Source organism: Aspergillus melleus (assembly GCF_016097325.1).
Source record: "Aspergillus melleus strain CBS 546.65 chromosome Unknown contig4, whole genome shotgun sequence".
NCBI lineage: Eukaryota > Fungi > Ascomycota > Eurotiomycetes > Eurotiales > Aspergillaceae > Aspergillus > Aspergillus melleus.
In genome coordinates, this window is record NW_025763373.1 from 1,916,517 (window position 1) to 1,934,803 (window position 18,287).

At 52.0% G+C, this 18,287-nt stretch overlaps 11 protein-coding genes across 11 annotated transcripts; 5 read left to right on the forward strand and 6 right to left on the reverse strand.

Moving 5' to 3' along the window:
* Nucleotides 1-689: 689 nt before the first annotated feature.
* On the reverse strand, nt 690-2,075 carry LDX57_007596 (putative acid phosphatase; the record flags this gene model as incomplete). Its single annotated transcript, XM_046089311.1, has 3 exons — nt 690-722; nt 809-1,822; nt 1,884-2,075. The coding sequence occupies 3 exons, from the start codon at nt 2,073-2,075 to the stop codon at nt 690-692; spliced, it is 1,239 nt and encodes a 412-aa protein (XP_045945281.1).
* A 973-nt stretch (nt 2,076-3,048) lies between these two features.
* erg6 (sterol 24-C-methyltransferase) lies at nt 3,049-4,981 on the reverse strand. Its single transcript, XM_046089312.1, has 3 exons — nt 4,557-4,981; nt 4,457-4,491; nt 3,049-4,387 (listed from the first exon to the last, which is right to left on the reverse strand). The coding sequence occupies exons 1-3, from the start codon at nt 4,758-4,760 to the stop codon at nt 3,493-3,495; spliced, it is 1,134 nt and encodes a 377-aa protein (XP_045945282.1). The 5' UTR covers nt 4,761-4,981; the 3' UTR covers nt 3,049-3,492.
* Nucleotides 4,982-5,542: 561 nt separating this feature from the next.
* slt11 (Pre-mRNA-splicing factor ECM2) lies at nt 5,543-7,702 on the forward strand. Its single transcript, XM_046089313.1, has 2 exons — nt 5,543-5,775; nt 5,830-7,702. The coding sequence occupies exons 1-2, from the start codon at nt 5,635-5,637 to the stop codon at nt 6,841-6,843; spliced, it is 1,155 nt and encodes a 384-aa protein (XP_045945283.1). The 5' UTR covers nt 5,543-5,634; the 3' UTR covers nt 6,844-7,702.
* MZM1 (LYR motif-containing protein) lies at nt 7,098-7,542 on the reverse strand (the record flags this gene model as incomplete). The annotated part of the gene is made up of 3 exons (XM_046089314.1): nt 7,098-7,192; nt 7,243-7,419; nt 7,479-7,542. The coding sequence occupies 3 exons, from the start codon at nt 7,540-7,542 to the stop codon at nt 7,098-7,100; spliced, it is 336 nt and encodes a 111-aa protein (XP_045945284.1).
* On the forward strand, nt 7,703-9,557 carry zuo1 (putative ribosome associated DnaJ chaperone Zuotin). The gene is made up of 3 exons (XM_046089315.1): nt 7,703-8,027; nt 8,131-8,271; nt 8,331-9,557. The coding sequence occupies exons 1-3, from the start codon at nt 7,719-7,721 to the stop codon at nt 9,363-9,365; spliced, it is 1,485 nt and encodes a 494-aa protein (XP_045945285.1). The 5' UTR covers nt 7,703-7,718; the 3' UTR covers nt 9,366-9,557.
* A 667-nt stretch (nt 9,558-10,224) lies between these two features.
* LDX57_007601 (uncharacterized protein) lies at nt 10,225-10,575 on the reverse strand (the record flags this gene model as incomplete). Its single annotated transcript, XM_046089316.1, has 1 exon — nt 10,225-10,575. The coding sequence occupies one exon, from the start codon at nt 10,573-10,575 to the stop codon at nt 10,225-10,227; it is 351 nt and encodes a 116-aa protein (XP_045945286.1).
* Nucleotides 10,576-11,801: 1,226 nt separating this feature from the next.
* On the forward strand, nt 11,802-12,284 carry LDX57_007602 (alpha/beta fold hydrolase; the record flags this gene model as incomplete). The annotated part of the gene is made up of 1 exon (XM_046089317.1): nt 11,802-12,284. One exon carries the CDS (start codon nt 11,802-11,804, stop codon nt 12,282-12,284), a length of 483 nt encoding a protein of 160 aa, XP_045945287.1.
* Nucleotides 12,285-12,953: 669 nt separating this feature from the next.
* FRRS1 (cytochrome b561 domain-containing protein) lies at nt 12,954-13,650 on the reverse strand (the record flags this gene model as incomplete). Its single annotated transcript, XM_046089318.1, has 2 exons — nt 12,954-13,301; nt 13,420-13,650. The coding sequence occupies 2 exons, from the start codon at nt 13,648-13,650 to the stop codon at nt 12,954-12,956; spliced, it is 579 nt and encodes a 192-aa protein (XP_045945288.1).
* A 627-nt stretch (nt 13,651-14,277) lies between these two features.
* Nucleotides 14,278-14,571, forward strand: LDX57_007604 (uncharacterized protein; the record flags this gene model as incomplete). The annotated part of the gene is made up of 1 exon (XM_046089319.1): nt 14,278-14,571. One exon carries the CDS (start codon nt 14,278-14,280, stop codon nt 14,569-14,571), a length of 294 nt encoding a protein of 97 aa, XP_045945289.1.
* A 100-nt stretch (nt 14,572-14,671) lies between these two features.
* On the forward strand, nt 14,672-15,682 carry LDX57_007605 (fungal specific transcription factor domain-containing protein; the record flags this gene model as incomplete). Its single annotated transcript, XM_046089320.1, has 1 exon — nt 14,672-15,682. The coding sequence occupies one exon, from the start codon at nt 14,672-14,674 to the stop codon at nt 15,680-15,682; it is 1,011 nt and encodes a 336-aa protein (XP_045945290.1).
* Nucleotides 15,683-15,885: 203 nt separating this feature from the next.
* LDX57_007606 (glycoside hydrolase family 28 protein) lies at nt 15,886-17,319 on the reverse strand (the record flags this gene model as incomplete). Its single annotated transcript, XM_046089321.1, has 3 exons — nt 16,879-17,319; nt 16,406-16,822; nt 15,886-16,344 (listed from the first exon to the last, which is right to left on the reverse strand). The coding sequence occupies exons 1-3, from the start codon at nt 17,098-17,100 to the stop codon at nt 15,886-15,888; spliced, it is 1,098 nt and encodes a 365-aa protein (XP_045945291.1). The 5' UTR covers nt 17,101-17,319.
* Nucleotides 17,320-18,287: the final 968 nt, after the last annotated feature.

Genomic DNA, 18,287 nt, shown 5'->3' on the forward strand with positions numbered 1-18,287 from the left:
TTTTCGTTTTTAGATGCCAAAAGGCAAGGTTCTCTACATGCTGGATTCTTTTCTTGGCGAAGCTTCTTTACTCCGAATCTATTACACAAATAAACGGAACGTTCACAATAGCCCAGATAAAGAAGACAGAAAAGAATATCTGTTCTTCTGGTCTACCTACTGAGGCCAGAGAATTCAATTACCTACTCCTTTCCCAGCGAGGTGGAATATGAGACCCGCTGCATAGCAGATCAGGTACGATTCCCATGAAATCAACTATAAGACTCCATGGTTCTTTCCACTGCCAACTCAAGCCTATTTACTCTTTGGTATTCTTGCTGCGGGGGTGGAAACTTCCGATTGTTTTGGATGATTTGGAGATGTCTGATAATAAATAGTCCCATCTTCGAGATAAGCTTCTCTTATCCTACGCACTGGTTGAGGTATTTTATTTCTTCATTAGACTCGTGCTTTTACGTTTTGGTATATTTCCTAGGCTCTACGGAAAACAAACAGTTCTGAAAGGCTTTTCAACTGAGTTGTGAACCAAAGTTTATTCTCATTTATTTGCTTTTGAACTATTAAGACATGAAAGTATTGTTTTCGTTATCCCATATCGAATGGAGGCTTTTTGGTTGGCCGGGACGTGATTGAATGTGAGGTAGACAGGTAGATGGGTAGAGAAGGGTATGGTGGGTGAGTAGTCTACTCTACTCCGTGATATGGCTCTCAACCTTTCCGTTCTATCAAATCAAAGTAAGTTAGTCACTCCAATTTCAGGAAAGGTAGAGGGGGTAGATGGAGGGTAAAGGGGAGGGATATCACATACCAGTTCACGACTATACTTCACTCCCACGTTGTTCCCACTGACCGAATCATACGGAACAGGACTCGTGTAGTTGAACGTAGCCGTCAAGTTCTTCCACGTCTGCTGCACCACGTTCAGAATTCCGTGGCCCGCAGAGCAGCGGCCCTGGGTCAACGGTACCGGCCACTTAGAAGCACCAGCCTTGCTAGCCATCGGGCCGGGGTGCGTCTCGTTGAGGTATAGGTTACTCGTGTCGACGTCCCAGTTCTTGTACCCGGTCTTCTCGGCCAGGAAGCTGAGCAGGTTGGCGCCGCAGTCCCAGCGGCCCAGGGATGGGAGACCCCAGTTGGCGGACAGGGAGGCGATGATGGAGTAGTGGGTGTAGAAGGTGTCGTCTTGCTTGCCGCGGAGATGTTCCGGGACAGCGCCGCCGACCAGGAAGCTGTAGACCTTGTTGCCGATCTCGTAAGTGTCGTTCTCGTCGAAGGTGAGCAGGATGAGGGTGTCCTTGGTGAAGTATTCGTTCTCGAGCAGCTCCGCGAGGAACCGGTAGGTCCAGGAGCCGGCGAAAGTGATGTTTGTGTCGTGGGCGTCGTTAGTCATGTTGGGAGTGATGAAGCTGTATTGCGGGAGACGGTGGTGCTCGAGATCCTCGTAGAAGTTGGTGAAGTTCTTGATTTGGCGCAGACGCGTGGCGTCTTCGGTGACGGAGTTGAAGAGGATCTTGGGGTTGTGCTTGCGTACGTAGTCGTTCGGCCCGCTCTCCGGGTACCGGTATCCTTGGTATCCCGGGTGCGGCATGTGCTCTTGGTACTCGCCCCAGGCGATGTTCTTGACGTCGAGCATGTCGGCGATGGTGGACACGTTGGACGGGATCTGGTTGAAGTCGTCGTTGTCCATGCCGAAGGTGTCGCCGCCAGCGGAGGCACAGTAGTTGGGTTCCGAGGGATGGGTGATGGCCCAGTAGTTGCTCAGGAGGAGACCCTTCTCGGCCAGCTTGGACAGGTGCGGGTCGTTGGCTGCATCGTCGAAGTCCTTTGTATTCAATCAGACTCAGGCTCATGCAGTGCTGAGGAATAGTATAAGATAGACTTACGGTGTTTTCCAACCAAATGTTGACGAAGCGATTGAAGGACAACCCCTTGACATTGGAGACGGGGGAGTAAGGCAGGACAGTCGCCTGAGCAGCCTCGATCTCCGCACGAGAAGGCAGTTCCTTGGTGGTAGTTTTGGCCAAGGCCAGGGAAAGGCCACCCAGAAGGGTCACCAGGGTTTGCTGAGGAAGCATCGTGTTCTCTGCGTGCTCTAATGATTGAACAGTAGATGCTGTGCTGATGGATGGTTAAGAAAGAATCAACGTATAGAGGCACCTTCCACCTCCCTTATATATCTTTCCCAACTGAACATCAAGCTAAGGACGGATTGTTCCAGCAAAACCTGGTCCACCCTCGCGATGGATCTAGATAGCACTACCACGTACCCCTCATGGTCAAAGCATCTCGCTTCCAGCACTCTCCCCACTGGGGACATGGCAAGTTGGTCGTGTCGTGCATCGCAATGCGGCACGTTGCAAGTCGATGATCGCTGAGTGGTCCAAAGCTTGGCGACGGGTCCCGGGCACGTGCGGGCGCTGGCTCACCCGACCGGTTGAGCTTGGCCCGGGTGGAGCCGTCTTGTATAGGTACCTACGGTAGTGCATACTTCCAGTCTTCCACGAGCTTGTCGGACATGCCAATAAAAGATTATCAATTGGTAAAAGTCGCGAGAAACAGACAGGGCTGAACGGCTCGCGGCTCGCTTATTGCTTATCATGACCTTCTTGTCATAATAGGAATTGGTCACGGACGACCGAGCATCGGATCTGGCTCTATTCGCTTCACAGGGATCTTTACGACGCGAGACCATTCTGGTCTCCTCTACGACATAATACCCACGAAGCGCATGTGTTTGAGAAATCTGTCTGTGTAAAGTCTCGGGTCTACTTTCAGATCGGGCTTGGTCATTCCCTCTGTTAGTCCTGGAAAGGGTTGCAGAAATGCCAAATATCCAGGGAGGTTGGGGTGTATGTATACCACCTCATCAAAGTGTAATGCTGCTGGATGGTTATTTTACCTTCAGCACTAGTAGCCTAGCCTGTCTTGGGGGATAGGCTTTTGTACTTCATAATATCTCCAAGTCGCGGCATAGCAAACATATTAACGAGACCAGTAGTTACCTGAATGAATCATTCACCGTTAATAAAAGGCAAATGAAGAGAAGGCTTTCGTTCATGAGTCGGTTACATTAAAAACCCTATCTTTACCTAAAGGAACACACAGTAGAGAAAAGAGGATAATGCAAGTCGATCATCACCGTGGGCACGTGGACATATACACAGCAGTGATTTCGTAGGACCTTGACAGTGACAAAAGGAAAAAAGATGCAAACAAACATAGCATCCGATGGCGGCATGCAATTCGGAAAATCATTCGAGAAAAGGAGAAGAAAATTGAAAACCGCCAGAAGCGAGATAACAAAAACAGAGAGATAGAAGAAACAAGAGGCACGAGATTAAAGGATTTAAAAGACCGCCAAGTCTATGAGAAGGAAGATGAAGAGGATAGAATGCTGGTACAAATCGGAGGAGACAGTGGTTTTTGTACAGGACAGGGCGTTTCACATGAGGTATTTTTCAGAAGGTGAGAAGGATGCGAAGAATGAAATGTTTACTCGGGCTTGCGGCCCACCATGAGGTACATGGGAGTGAAAAGCTTCTTCTCACCACCGGCCACAAGGCAGTCACCAGCCAGAGCCAGACTGTCGGCAGTCTTCTGCGAGCCCTTGGGGAAAAGACCGACCTTCTCCATGGCGCCGACAAAGCGATGAGCGATACCACGACCCCACCAGGTCATGCGGGCGATGGTAAAGAAGTCCCAGGGCGAGGACATGTGCTTGAAGGATCCGGCGAGAGGGAAGTACCAGGGGATGGCGTCGTCGCGGTCCGCCAGGTCCTCGTGGTGCAGGAGCTCGAAGCCGGCATTCTTAATGGCGTCCAGACCCTCAGACACGCGAACCATGTTGGAGATACCATCACCCTGCTCAATGCCGAGACGGATCTTGCGGTGCTCGGGGTTGTCATTGTTGTACTCGTCGGTCATGAGCCACTCGTACACGCCGAAGATACCACCGGGCTTCAGCACACGCATGATCTCCTTGTAGACACCGACGAGCTCGGGAGCGTGGACGGTAGCCTCGATGGCGTAGACGGCATCGAACGAGTTATCGGGGAAGCTCATCTGCATGAAGTCACCCTTGACGAAGCTCAGCTTGTCACTGAGGCCCTCGCGCTCGGCGTAGCGGGTGGCACGCTCGATCTGGTAGTCATTGTTGTTGAGACCGACGACGTTGGCGTCAGAAAATTTGACAATCTCACGAGCAGGACCGCCGACACCGCAGCCGACATCGAGCACCTTCATGCCGGACTTGATGCCCATCTGGTGAGCGAGGTAATGTTCGTGGCGGGCGATGGCCTGGTAGAAAGGCTCGCCGTAGGCGAATCGGCAGAAGTGGAAAGAGGTACCCCATCCGTATTCGTAGAAGTCAGTGGCAAGGTTGTAGTAGCTATGGGGAGGAAGGGCAGGTCAGTAAACAAGAAAATGAGGTGATGACTGGCAAATGCGGTGAACATACTGTCTGGTCAAGGTGGCATATTCGGCACGACGGGCCTGTCGACAAAGAGTCAATTGGTCAATGTTTACCCCCAGCATCACTTGAGCAAGATATATCTTACAGCGCGAGTTTCCTCGGTCTCGTCGGCGGCATCCTGGTTATCCCAGTGCTTGAAGTATTCATCGATAGCAGCCTTCTGCGCGGCAGCGTCCTTTCCACGCATGGCGGCGAAACCACCCTGCGCCTGAGAGGACTTGCCGTGAAGAGCCTTGTTGAATTGCGCATCACGCGCGTGGTCTTCCTGTTCCAAAGCGGTAGGGGCCATTGTGAAGAGTAATTCAAGGTGTGAAAAGGGGTGGAGATTCGGTGGAAAAAGAATGTCGTATACGACGCGAAAGAGTGGAGGGGACTCAGAGGGCAATTTGTAGTCGGTAGACCACGAGTCGAGGAGAAGGATAAAACAACAGGGAGATGAAAGAGTGGGAAATTGAAACCGCAATTTGAAAATAGAAGAGAAGAAGAGAAGGAGAAAAAAAAAAGCAAGCCAGAGCAGGTGAAGATAAGCGGCCAGCAAGCAGATCGACGAGAAAAGAAAGGAGGCGGAATTGCGACTGACTTTGACAAGGGGCACAGCCAATCACAGATCGGAGTCTGGGCATTCGACCCACCTCGACCTGAGCTAGTCCTAAATGGGCCATCCGGGGTTCGAGCCGGAGAAGGCGGGATTCCATTGGCTGGCAAAGTGGCGCAGTGAATACGCAAATACGCCGCGGCAGGAATACGCTGCGAACACGACGGGTCTAGATCATCCCCTTCGTGCTGAACTTGCTCTACATAACATTATGGTTCTTAATCCATTCTCAGCACTGGATTAAGAGAGATGCTATATGGCGTACTTACTATATGACGCTGGCCGATACATTAATCTCAGGTTACCTATTTCTAAATCCCAGAATAGATGAGGGATCTTATCGCGGATGATTCCACCACGCGAGATTCCCGCGGCCACCGAAGAACCATGCGCACGTGACTCTAGCTTATGTCATTCACCAGCCACATGGTCCCGCCACTCTCTAGCCACAGAAGGAACTCTATCGATAATCGTGATTCTTTCGCCGACCACCGAAGCGCATCCACTCGAGCAACGCGTGCCTTCGCCGGTTTCTCATCCAGACTCGCCGGAACAACCGTGTTGCATCATGCCTCAGCCTCAAATTAAACAAGACCTCAACCGGTCGGGGTGGGAAACCACCGACTTCCCCTCCGTCTGCGAAAACTGCCTGCCCGAAAATCCCTACGTGCAGATGCTGAAGGAAGACTACGGCGCAGAATGCAAGATCGTATGTCCTCCATTCCCCGCCTTCTCCGCCCTTCATCAACTAACTGTTGGATAGTGCACTCGTCCTTTTACCATCTTCCGTTGGAAGGCCGACCGTACCGCGCGTACCAAGCGCACTGCCATCTGCTTGACCTGCGCCCGGTTGAAGAACTGCTGCCAGTGCTGTATGCTCGATTTGTCCTTCGGTCTTCCCATCGTCGTGCGTGATGCCGCTCTCAAGATGGTGGCTCCCGGCCCCGAGAGCACGATCAACCGCGAATACTACGCCCAAGGACACGAGAAGGAGATCGAAGAAGGACGCGGGGCGGTAGAAGAATACGAAAAGACGGACGAAAAAGCGCGCGACCTGCTGCGGCGACTCGCGCACAGCGAACCCTACTACAGAAAGCCTCGGCAGATCGAAGCTCCGCGCGACGAGGAGGGCGAGGCGCCGTCTGCCGACGGTCCCGTTATGCATAGTCGATATGGCAACGGACCGGGGCCGATTCGAACGAGTGACAGTCGGAGAGGGACACCTTTGCCTGGGAGAGGACGGGGCGGTATGCGCGGTGGCCGTGGCGGTCGCCCGTTCCCCGGAACCGCTCAGCTGCCGCCGTCGCAAGACGATATCCTTCCCCCCGCGGACCCCAACGTTACGTCGCTTTTTGTTACGGGTGTCGAGGATGACCTTCCCGAGCACACTCTGCGTACTTTCTTCTCTGAGTTCGGTCAGCTTCGGTCGCTTGTCTGCTCTCACCGCGCTCACTCTGCGTTCGTCAACTTTGCTACACGCGAGGGCGCCGAAGCTGCTGCCAAACAGTGCCAAGGAAAGGCTGTCATTCAGGGCTGTCCGCTGCGGATTCGGTGGGGTAAACCCAAGCCGCTGGACAACATGGACCGAGAGGAGAGAATGAAACATGCTCGTGAGGGACGATCGGCCGTCGGGACATCCAGGGGACCAGGCTCCGGCAACAAGGCCATCACCGCGGCGGGCGAGGAAGCCGTGGACAAGCCGGAGGCGCCCCGAAATATCGTGGCTCCACCCCCGGGCAGCGGCGAGATTCAGTACACCAGCTTGTCTGGAGATTAAGTATACGGTTCACATCTTGATACACGCTCTACCTGTTGAAATATTGGCACCATTGAAGACCACATGTACATTCGAAGCGGGCGTTTTGTGTATTCTCTTTTTTTACATTGCTATTATCAATCCAAAATACCCCAAAAGACGCCGGAAGGAGAGAAAAGTTTGGGTATACTATAATACAAAGTACAAATGCAAATATTCTGCAATCGCCTCATCCCATGTGTAGAACATGTAGGCCAGCACCCGTTGAGATTTCCCTAAGCAGAGCATGGCTTGTCAACCTTGACATTCTTGCCGCCAACCTTGATCGAGTCGTTATCGCCGCGTTCGATGTTGTCGTGGATATTAAGTTCTATCCCAGACTGTTAGCAACATCCACACAGCTCCAAGAATATGACATACCCCATCTCGCACTCTCATCCCCGGCCGCCCGAGACCCTTGCACGAGGTTATGCTTCAGAATGTTGGCCACCTCCACGGCGTGGTTGATCTGCATCGGGGTGTCGATTCCGACACGGGAGTGGTCATCGAAGTTCCGACGGGCCTCTTGACGGGCAGCAAGCATCACACGGGTGTCATCTACCATCCAAAAGTATGTTAGAGTCGTGCGATTGAGAACAAACAAAGGGTTGACTGACTTTCAAAAGCGACCCGGGTGGCGCGGAGAAGCTGGCGATAGGCACTGCGAGCGGAAACAGCCATTTTGTGAGGATAGATTGAGGATAGACTAATTGAATAGTCTGATATGAGGAATTAAAACTTCTAAGGGTTTCTTCCAACAAATTCTGCCGTCAAAGTAGTTGCTCTTCGACTTGTCTCTGAAGCATTCGATTTGATCTCCGAAACCACCGGCGGCTGATTGGCGTGGCGGGGGCGGAATGTCGGGGCAGAAAAATCAAAAAAGAGAAAAAAAAAAAAGGCACACTTTTTATCTGCCGCCGCCATTCTTTCTTGTCAGCATCCACTTTCCTTCGGGCCCCTCCTTTCTTTTCTTTGTATATCTCGAACGCCGCAAAGTACAGCTGGCTTCGATCCGCATCGAAATGACTTCTGTTACCGTCACTCTGCCGGCCCTGCCTTCTGGCTGGTCTGCCGAGAAGGACTTCAAGGCCGTTGGCTCGCTGTCTGCCGCCACCCAGCGCACGATCGAGCCCGTTGGCCCTCACTTCCTCGCTCACGCTCGCAGAGTACGTTCTTCTTCTGGCTGAAATTCATCTGATTTTGCAATCGGCATACTCTGAAAATGGAGTCCCAATTGTTCCCGCTGTTCAAGCACTAACAACCCTCTAGAAGCGTCACAACCGCACTTTCTCTGAGGACGAGAGAATCCAGGCCCAGAACAACGTCAAGAAGACCGAGGATGATGAGGATGACAACATCTCCGAGCCCGAAGACGCCATGCTCCTGGCTCGTGAGGCCAAGGACTGGAAGGTGCGCACATCCATTGTTCACCCCTCCGCCCATCAACGCTAATCGCTAATCCGTCACAGAGCCAAGATCACTACGCCGTGCTCGGTCTGACCAAGTACCGCTGGCGCGCCACCCCCGAGCAGATCAAGCGTGCTCACCGCAAGAAGGTCCTGCGTCACCACCCCGACAAGAAGGCCGCCATGGGCCAGAGCGACGAGAACGACCAGTTCTTCAAGTGTATCCAGAAGGCCACCGAGGTTCTGTCGGACCCCGTCCGCCGCCGCCAGTTCGACTCCGTCGATGAGGCCGCTGAGGTCGACCCCCCGACCAAGAAGGAGGCCTCCAAGGGCAACTTCTTCAAGCTCTGGCGCCGCTGTCTTGAGGCCGAGGCCCGTTTCTCCAAGATCCAGCCCGTGCCTATGCTGGGTGACGACAACAGCACCTTTGAGGAGGTCGACAACTTCTACAACTTCTGGTACAACTTCGACAGCTGGCGTACTTTCGAGTACCTGGACGAGGATGTTCCCGATGACGGTGAGAGCCGTGACCAGAAGCGTCACGTCGAGAAGAAGAACGCCAACGCCCGCCGCAAGCGCAAGACCGAGGACACTGCCCGTTTGCGTCACCTGGTCGACGACCTAGCCGCCCAGGACGAGCGTATCAAGAAGTTCCGTAAGGCCGCTCGTGCCGACAAGGACAAGAAGCGTCTGGAGCGTGAGGCCGAGGCCAAGCGTCTGGCCGAGGAGAAGGAGAAGGCTCGTCTGGAGGAGGAGCAGCGCAAGAAGGACGCCGAGGAGGCCGCCAAGGCCGACCGTGAGAAGTCGAAGAAGGCTAAGGAGGCTGCTAAGAACGCCGCCAAGAAGAACAAGCGTGTTCTTAAGGCCTCCGTTAAGGACGTCAACTACTTCGCCGAGTCCGGTGATGCCTCTGCCGCCCAGATCGACGGTGTCCTCACCGATGTCGAGAACATCATGGGCAAGATCGACGCCGAGGAGCTGGCTTCTCTCGCTGAGCGTCTCACCGCTGCCGGTAAGGATGCCGCCGCCGTCAAGGCCGCCTGGACTGAGGAGGCCGGCAAGAAGCTCAAGGAGGGTGAGGCCAAGTTCTTCGCTTAGATGCGATGTCTTGTTTAACGAAAAACTAAAATCATGGTGTTTTGGCGTGGTCTGTCAGACAAGCGCTTCTACATTTTAGATGGCATGATTGGCAATGATAAACATGCTGGATAGATGGATAGACTAGCTTTTCAGGAACTAATGGAGGCAACGAACTTATGCATTCATTTCATTCTCTATTGATTCCTATATTAGGACTTGGACTCCTTACTTCTATGATATAAACGAGTAAACCATTGAACATATATTCTTTGCTGAAATTCAATCTAGGTTCAGTATTAATTCCTTGGTCCTTTGATGAGCAGTCCCTCAGGGTCTCATCACTCCCTGGCTTTAGCTTGCTCATCCCAGCGTGGCCACCCCAGATATCCCTTCTTTCCAGAAGTATAGAAGGTTGGCCAATGATACTTGGTCAACGGACGGTCTTAAACAGTCATTCCGGCAGGTCCAGATTCGAGGTGAAATATCTCCCAAAAGCCACCAGATCCACGCGACCTATAGACACACAATTAGCAACAAGCATCATCAAGCGCCATAAGCAGAACAACTCACCTTCATCAACGACCTTAGCCGCCGACACAGCATCATAGCCCCCAGCGCCAATCACCGGCATGATCTTCAGAATCCTTCGAAACGCAAATCGACGCCTCCATCCCTACTTTTTCACCATTCGCCTCAATTCCATCCTCTCCCCGACGAATACCCCCCGAAAACGCCCCCCCCCCCCGACTAAACTGATCATACCGCGGTTCCACGATATGCACATACGCCAGCCTCCTCTTCTCCAGCTCGCTCACCAGCGCCGAGAACGTCTCCAACCGCGTACTATCATTCGCGCCCTGCAGGACATGATACGGCGCTAGACGAATCGCCGTCCGACTACGTCCGACGGCCTGTACAACCGCATCCACGACCTCCAAGGCAAACCGGATCCGATTCGCAAGCACCCGCCATACTCGTCGTCTCGGGTGTTGATGCTGTCGTGCGTGAACGAGTCCACTAAATACCCATTCCCACCGTGGATCTCGACACCGTCGAACCCGGCGTCGAAGACCGCTCGTTTCGCCGCGCGAGCAAACCGTCCTACCACGTCTTGAATCTCTGCGATGCTTAGCGCGTGAGATGGCCAGTACGCTTCTGAAACATCATCTTCATTCTCACTGTCGTTGTCATTGGCATCGTGGCCCCCCGAGCCAAACAAAACATGCATCCCCTCCAACTGCGCAGTCGTAGAAGAGTGTTGTGAGGCTGTGAGGCAATGAGGAGGGTATAGGCTGATTGGCTTGGTGGGCTCTATTGTCTAGAGCAGAAGGTAAAGATAAGGAATCGATTTGTTCGTTAGCTTTACTAGAAGCCAAGCCTCGTATGGATGCATTAATATCTGCCACAAGACTTGGCCTTTCCAGAATAGCTGCGCGGCAGTATGTCGCTAATACTGCTCTATCCCACGGAACACGGACAATGCATCCAGATGCAAGGAGGCGCTAGAAAATATCGCTTGTATGACAATAGGCTTTCTTCCGGTGAGTAGGTATGCGTGGTAACTGCCCTGTGCGAAGTCCACTGGCCGTGCACAAGGCCAAAAAACATGGATACCTAACTTGATGTCAACAGCCACGAGCAGGATTGAATACCACGCACGAATGGAGTTCACTCACAGTGATACAATAGACGGTCTGATGATTCGCCTCATTCTGGAATCTCCTGTGAGAATGGACCTGATCTGGTGGACACACTCGAATGCAACGGGCTCTCAAGTAAGCCAGAACACAGCTGACCCTGGCACGGAGCCAGGATCCAAGTCTGGGCCCTTCTATTAATCGCATCCGTGCTCGACTCGTGGCAGAAGATCTCCCCGGGATCTGTTTTCTGAAAGATAAAGTTCTTCTTGATAATCAAGATGGTTTGTAAGCGATGACGTCGCTGCTTCATGAGTTGAGAACGGAGGTGGCTGTCATCCGGACCAAGGACGAAGAGAAGCGGATCTGATTCGCCCGTCCTCATATCGAGCCACGATCCGAAAGTCAGATGAAAAAGAAAAGACAAAGGAATTACTCTTCGGGGGGACGCATGGCGGCTTATAAGCCGGAACAGGCAGGGTTGTAGTGAGCCAAAAACGCTACCTAGAGGATTGCCAAGTAGTGAAGCAAAGCCCTAACTTCTCTTCAGCCATGTTCAGCGCCATGACAAATTCATCTGGTGCAGGGGTATAAGAGAAACTTCTTGGCTCAACAGAGATCCTACCTTGACAGTCTTTCATCAAGTGATTTGTCGCACAATAATCAGCATGTCCCCATTCCTCTTACCAAGGTGCAATACCTGCACCTCCCAACCTCCCAGATCCGACTCTTCTACCGCGAATCCGGACCTCAAGACGCCCCTGTAATCCTCCTCTTACATGGCTTTCCTTCTTCCTCGCATCAATACCGCAATCTTATGCCCATGTTAGCTACAAAGTACCACATCCTTGCCCCAGACCTCCCAGGATTCGGATTCACCGAAGTCCCAGACACATTCCAGTACACGTTCGACGGCCTCGCCAACACGGTACTCGAGTTCCTAGACGAGCTCTCCATCAGCATATTCTCCGTCTACATCTTCGACTACGGCGCCCCGACAGCCCCCCGACTAGCCCTGTCCCGACCATCCAGCATCCGCGCCATCATCTCGCAAAACGGGAACGCCTACACCACCGGCCTCGGCGACTTCTGGGCCCCGATCCGCGAATTCTGGCACAGCGAGAACACACCAGATGCACGATCCACTCTCGCAAAGACCATGCTCAGTCTCGAAGCCACGAAATGGCAATACGAGCACGGCACGTCCCCCGTCCGCACCATCGCCCCGGAATCATACACCCTAGATTATACCCTCCTCCAACGGCCCGGCAACGCAGATGCCCAAGTCGATCTGTTCTGAACTATCAGAACAACCTGGTCCTGTATCCGCAGTTCCATGAATATCTCCGTAGATCGCAGGTCCCGTTGCTGGCGGTCTGGGGGAAGAATGATCCCATCTTTGTCCCCGCCGGGGCGGAGGCGTTCAAGTCTGATTTGCCCAATGCGGAAGTGCATCTGCTAGATGCTGGGCATTTTGCGGTGGAGACGGAGACGGAGGAGATTGGGGGTTTGGTCTTGGGGTTTAGAGTCGGAGTGGGATTTAAGGGGTGCGGTTTACTGAATGGTGAGAATATTTGGGGGTGAACTAGGGTTCATTTTTCATTTTTGGGTGTCTAGTCGTATGTGAATTTGACCATTAAAAAGCCCGATTTCCGAGTCTGATCATGGTTTAGGGTGTTATGACTATGCAAAGCAATGAAGGTATCAAGGACAGATATGATTTAATGAATTTGAATTATGTGCTTCTTGAGGAAAGAGACTATGACTTGATAATTATTGTCTGCTGTATAACCCCGTACGATCAAGCCTGGCTTCGGCCTTATTAACAAATCTTCAAATACCCCAATTAAATACTAAGCATGCATCTTTCCACATGCCTCACTACATCCTTGATCAAGTACCAAGCGAACATCAAACCCCCAGGCCAGCAAATCCCATCACTCCTTCGTTCAACAAGCCATACAACCTTCTATAACCCCCTCTCCTCCACCTGCGGCTCAGTATTCTCTTTGGACAAAGGCAGCTTCTTCGCTTCCACCAAGACAGCAACCAATAGAAGAACCACCCCAAAAACACCCCCTACCACGCCGTAGGCGATTTCACCACCGGTAGTGTTTGCAGCAAGTTCCAGCCCAAGCCCGCCATTGATGATACCTAGAAGAATCAAGACACGCCCGTACCAAACATGCAGGCGGGTCCATTTTCCAGACTTCTGGGTTTTACGGAACCGGAAATGATGAATTAATCCGATGAAGGGTTGGAATAGTAAGAGGACGACGACGATGGTGCCGAGGATTGTGTGGGCATTGTTGTGCAGCTGGTGATAGAAGGTGTTAGATCCCTCTTTGTAAGCTTAGTACGGGTACAGTGCCTCGTGGAGTAGATATTTTGATCATGTCTTTCCGCTAAGTCTGCAAAATGAGGATGCCACTTACTCGATCAAGAATCTTCCCAACACGAATGCCAGTCGCCAACCCCGCAAGCAGCAAGATCCAGCTGAGCATTTGCCATACAACATGCATCCAGATAGTCCCTTTGACACGGAGAAAACGAATTGCCAAGACACCCAGGGGCATCATAACGGTGAAAGCGAGGCTCATGACAATTCCATGGGCCTTCGCATATTTGGGAACTAGATGAAGATCTTCGAAGATGATTTGAGACATGGGGAGAGGATGGAAGACGACAATCTGTTATTGAATGTCAGTAGACGAACTCGATGTTCATGAAACTATGGGCTCAAACACTATATGGGGACATTCTTCACGTACCTCGATATAGAAATTTATGCTTTTCGTCTTTTAATCCGTATGGGTTGACGTTGGATCTTCTAAAACTCGGTATACAAAGCACTCCCAATGATCCTGCTATCGTTAAATACCCAGCACTTTATACCCAGTTCCAAATCTCTAGAGCCTCGAATGAGGTCATTTCGTATAGAATGCACTGGCCAATCAAACGGCACCATCCCTCCAAGCACCGAGAAATGCGAGAATCACGAAAAGGCCGTTGCATTGGCAGCACAGCCACACCTCGTATTGCCAACATCGCTGCCATCTGGCGAAGATGTAAGGGGTTCAGGCTTCCATATTCCGAGATCACCGAGCTTTAATGCGTTTCACAAAAGTTACCAGCAGGTAAACGAGTTCATCTGTCGATCAGCGTTGCAAACGCAAAAAGTCACACAATATAGCCATGGACAAAGAGATTCGACCGGCCGGGCAGCCACCAATGAAAGCCCCCCTGATTTTCAAACCTAAAGCCTGCGTTGGCTGTCGCGCCCGGAAAGTAAAATGCGACAGGGAAACACCCTGCAGCAACTGTATACGGTGGTCAGTGGCGTGTACGTACCCATCGCCAGTGAGGACATGCAGTCGACCGTCAAAAAAGCAGTTGACAGAGACAGAACCAAAGTCACAGGGGGGTTTGGTGCGTATCCCCAGTCCAACATCGTGGGACCTGGACATATCAATCCGGATATGCAAGCCACCGGTGATTTTATCCCCGTCATTGTCCCGAGCGCGAACCTGTTGGTGGGTCTTCGTCGAAAGGGTGGACCCGGTCGTGAAAGTATTGCATCGCACTAGCGCAGAAAGACTCCTTGTTGAATCGGTCTGTCAGTCAGAGTCCCTACGTGACAGTGAGGAGGCTCTTGTCCATGCGATTTACTTCGCAAGTATTGCAAGCATGACGTCGGAGGAAGCTCGGGAATGCTTTCAAACGAACAAGGACACAGCCTTGACAGCCTATAGTCACTTAGTAGAGCAGTCAATGGCACGCGCGGCGTTTCTCCTCGATGATGAACTGAGCACATTGCAGGCGCTAGTTCTTTTTCTGACGATTAATCGACTATGCGGCAAGCCCGGTGTTGCATGGAAGCTGACGGGACTGGCAAAGCGGTCGGGAGTATTTCGCAAATCCAATTTAACAATCTATGAACGTGAGATGAGAGCCCGGTTGTGGTGGAACCTGTGGTACCTAGATCATCGAGCAGTCAAGGATCTCGGGGAAGAGGATGTAATCGACAAAGAGGCCTTTCCAGAACTGCCTTTAAACATCGATGACGCCGACCTTGATCCAAATGCCACGAAAGTACCCACTCCGCGAGAAGGTTGGACTGAAGTGACATTCGCTCTTGTTCGCTTCGAAATTGCCATGACACGACGCCAATTGCATGATCAGATTGATTTGAACCAAAAAGAGCGTCTCATACAAGCATGTGAGACCAGGATCCATGACCTGTATCTCCGACACAGCAATGAGATGGAACCAATTCAATGGCTAGCTCAACATGTGGCGCACGTCCTCATCATGGAGATGTGGTTTGAGCTGTACAGTGCCGACACTATTCCCATAAACAATTGGTCGCAGCATGTGCAGGACCGACTCTTTCTGCTAGCGATTGACATCGTCGATGTTTCTGCGCGGTTAAAAATAGAGCCACAATCTCAGCAGTGGAGTTGGCTGCTGACGGGATACCAACAGTATCGCCCACTAGCCTTTTTGCTGAACGAGCTGTGCTATCGAGAGGAGTGCGAGGCGGTGGATCACGCATGGAAAGTGGTGGAGGACGCGGTCACTCGCTGGCCCGATCAGCTGCGCGCCTCCATGAGCGGGAAGGTCCTGGCTGGCCTGAGGCAGAGGGCCAGAAGAGTGCAGTTGCAAATCACGCAGCGTCAGTATTCGGGTGAAGTCTAGGTAATGAGGCCTGATACTAAGGGTGTGGGTTGATGAGGCACTTGTCCAGTTGTATTAAAGTCTATATAAGTAGGGGTACTAAATACAGTATTGACAGGTGGTATATAGCACTACTGTCAAGCAGTAATTATTAGATACCCGAAGAGAAACTCAGGTCCCGTGGAGTAACCGCTCCATCTCCCAAAGAACTACCAGCGAGACGCTTAGCAAGAAGCACCGGAGGGAACGTTCTTGCACTTGTTGCTCTTCTTTCCGCCGGAGATGTTGTTGCCGCTCCAGGTCCAGTTCTTGCAGCTACCGGAACCGCAGAGGAGGTAGATGTCGGTGGCAGAGCTCTTGACGCTACCGTGGACATTCTTGAAAGTGATGCCGTTGACAGCGACGCCGTTGGTAGGGTTACCGGTGGGGCTGCCGTTCTTGTAGTCCTGCTGGACGACGATACCGTACTTAGTGATTCCAGACAGAGTGATATCCTCGAAACGGACGCCAGTGACGGAGCCGGAAGCACCGTAGACAGTCTTGATGCGAGCACCGTTCTGGGAGTTGATGATCTTGGAGTTGACGATATTCACGGTGTCGACGGTGTTGTCCTTGCGGCCGCCGACGGAACCGATGGAGAGACCGTGGCCGCCCTCGCAGTGGCCGTTGGAGAAGGTGATGTGCTAGAAGGTATTATTAGCCGAAGCTCTCGCGCAGTACAAGGAAAACCGGAGTGACACGTACCTTGCCGGAGTTAACAGCGAGACAGTCGTCCTGGTTGTAGACGGTAGCGCGGTCAATGACAATGTAGGTACTGGAGCCAACGTCGAAAGCATCGGTGTTGTGGCCCTTGTTGGTGCCGGAGGAGTTGTCGATGAGCACGTTCGAGATGGTCAGGTGGTCGGACTGAATGCTGAATCCCTGCACAGGGGTGTTGTAGACCTTCAGGCCCTTGATGGTGGACTTGTTGAGCTTGTGGGCCTTGAAGAACTTGGGCTTGGTCTTTCCACCGTTGCCACCCTTGCCGTCCCACCAACGAGCACCGTCGCAGTTGATCTTAGCACCAGACGCCTGCTGGACGGTAATGTCGGTTCCGGACATGGAGATCAGGGGACCCTTCCATTCCTTGTAGCCGAAGGTGGTCTCACCCTCGAAGGTGACCTATTGGACCATGAGTTAGTTGTAGTACGGTTTTAGGCGGGGACGGAGACTCGTACGGTAGCACCGGTCTTGAGACCAGTCAGGTCAAGAGTCTCACCAGCAGGGACATTGATGTTCTTGAGGATGATGTTCGAGCAAGAGCCCTTGCCGGACTTGGCCTTCGCGGCCGTGGTGAAGGTACAAGAGGAGCCACGAGCCTCAAGGTCAGTAACCGGGGCGGCAGAGACCAGCAAAGCGCCCAGGGCAGCGGCGACGAGGCCGGATTGAAAGAAATGCATGATGAAAAGAATGGAAGTGGTTTGAAGAAGGAATGAACAGGGCGAAATTGAATCGATCAACCAGGCCCGGGAAACGAAAGAACAGAAACAAGAGAAAAGAATGAAGGAATGATGATGAAGAGAATCCTACCATTGCCAGGACCCTGCAGGATCCTTATATTCTTCATATTCTGGTCGCCAGTGGAGCCTTCATTCCCAAACATAGTACTCCGTGATGGGCCAACCAGCCAAAGAGTCTCGAACACTCGGCCAGGGGCAAAAGTGGAAATGAAGTCAGGACCCGGACTACTAGAAGCGTTTATGGATTCCCGGACTAGTTTAGAACGCCCAGTCATTTCCACGAGGACCGGCAGCCAATATGAGTGCCGGACGAGGTTTTTAGTCATTTTAGGGCTGATTTGGCGAACGGTTCTCAGGCAGCAGAGAAAAGTGTGGTTTAAGCCATCGTTAGCGCCTCCCCACTTGGCCCCAAAAAGCTTCGCCGGAAATCCCTCGATCCGGCCTTGACCGAGACATTCACCATTTATTCTTCCTCTTAGGGACCTTTTCGTGTTTGAGATTGTCTTGCATTCTTGGTAGTTCGGGTTTTATCAAGCCACTGCGGAGGATACCGCTTGCCTTGGGTCAATACTTCTGCTTAACAATAGTCACTAATACTCTCTTGCCCTAGCCTGGACTCATGCCAGTGCTGTAATCTCCGGATGAAAATAAATTGTCCGAGATTTTCCCATGCATATTAACAATTCCCATCTCGCTTGCGGCTTGACACATGGGCATTTCCAGCGGTCTTGTTGGTCTGGGTCTCACCGAAGTTGAATGCTTTCTATCCAACCGTTGGCCACCGACCTGAGACATTTCTCCTTGACTATCCCTGATTTTATAGGTTGGGTTAGAGAGACTTGCTGCTACAATTGCCCCTAGCTATCGCGAAGCATCAGTCCAATAACATCACTTTTTGTTCTTGACGACCCTTCCTGTCCGGATCAACGAAACTGCTAGGCTCGGTTCTGAGTGTTTTTTTTCCGTGCTGATACAATCAAGCAATTTGTCATTGATCGTACTCTATATTTATTCCGGAAGGTGCTTAAAATTTTTTCTCGAAGTAATATCGATCTGTAATACGGCGTAGCTATCCTGGGCCCCTGGCAAAACCACCAACACCCAGGTCCACAAGTTCAGGGTATCAA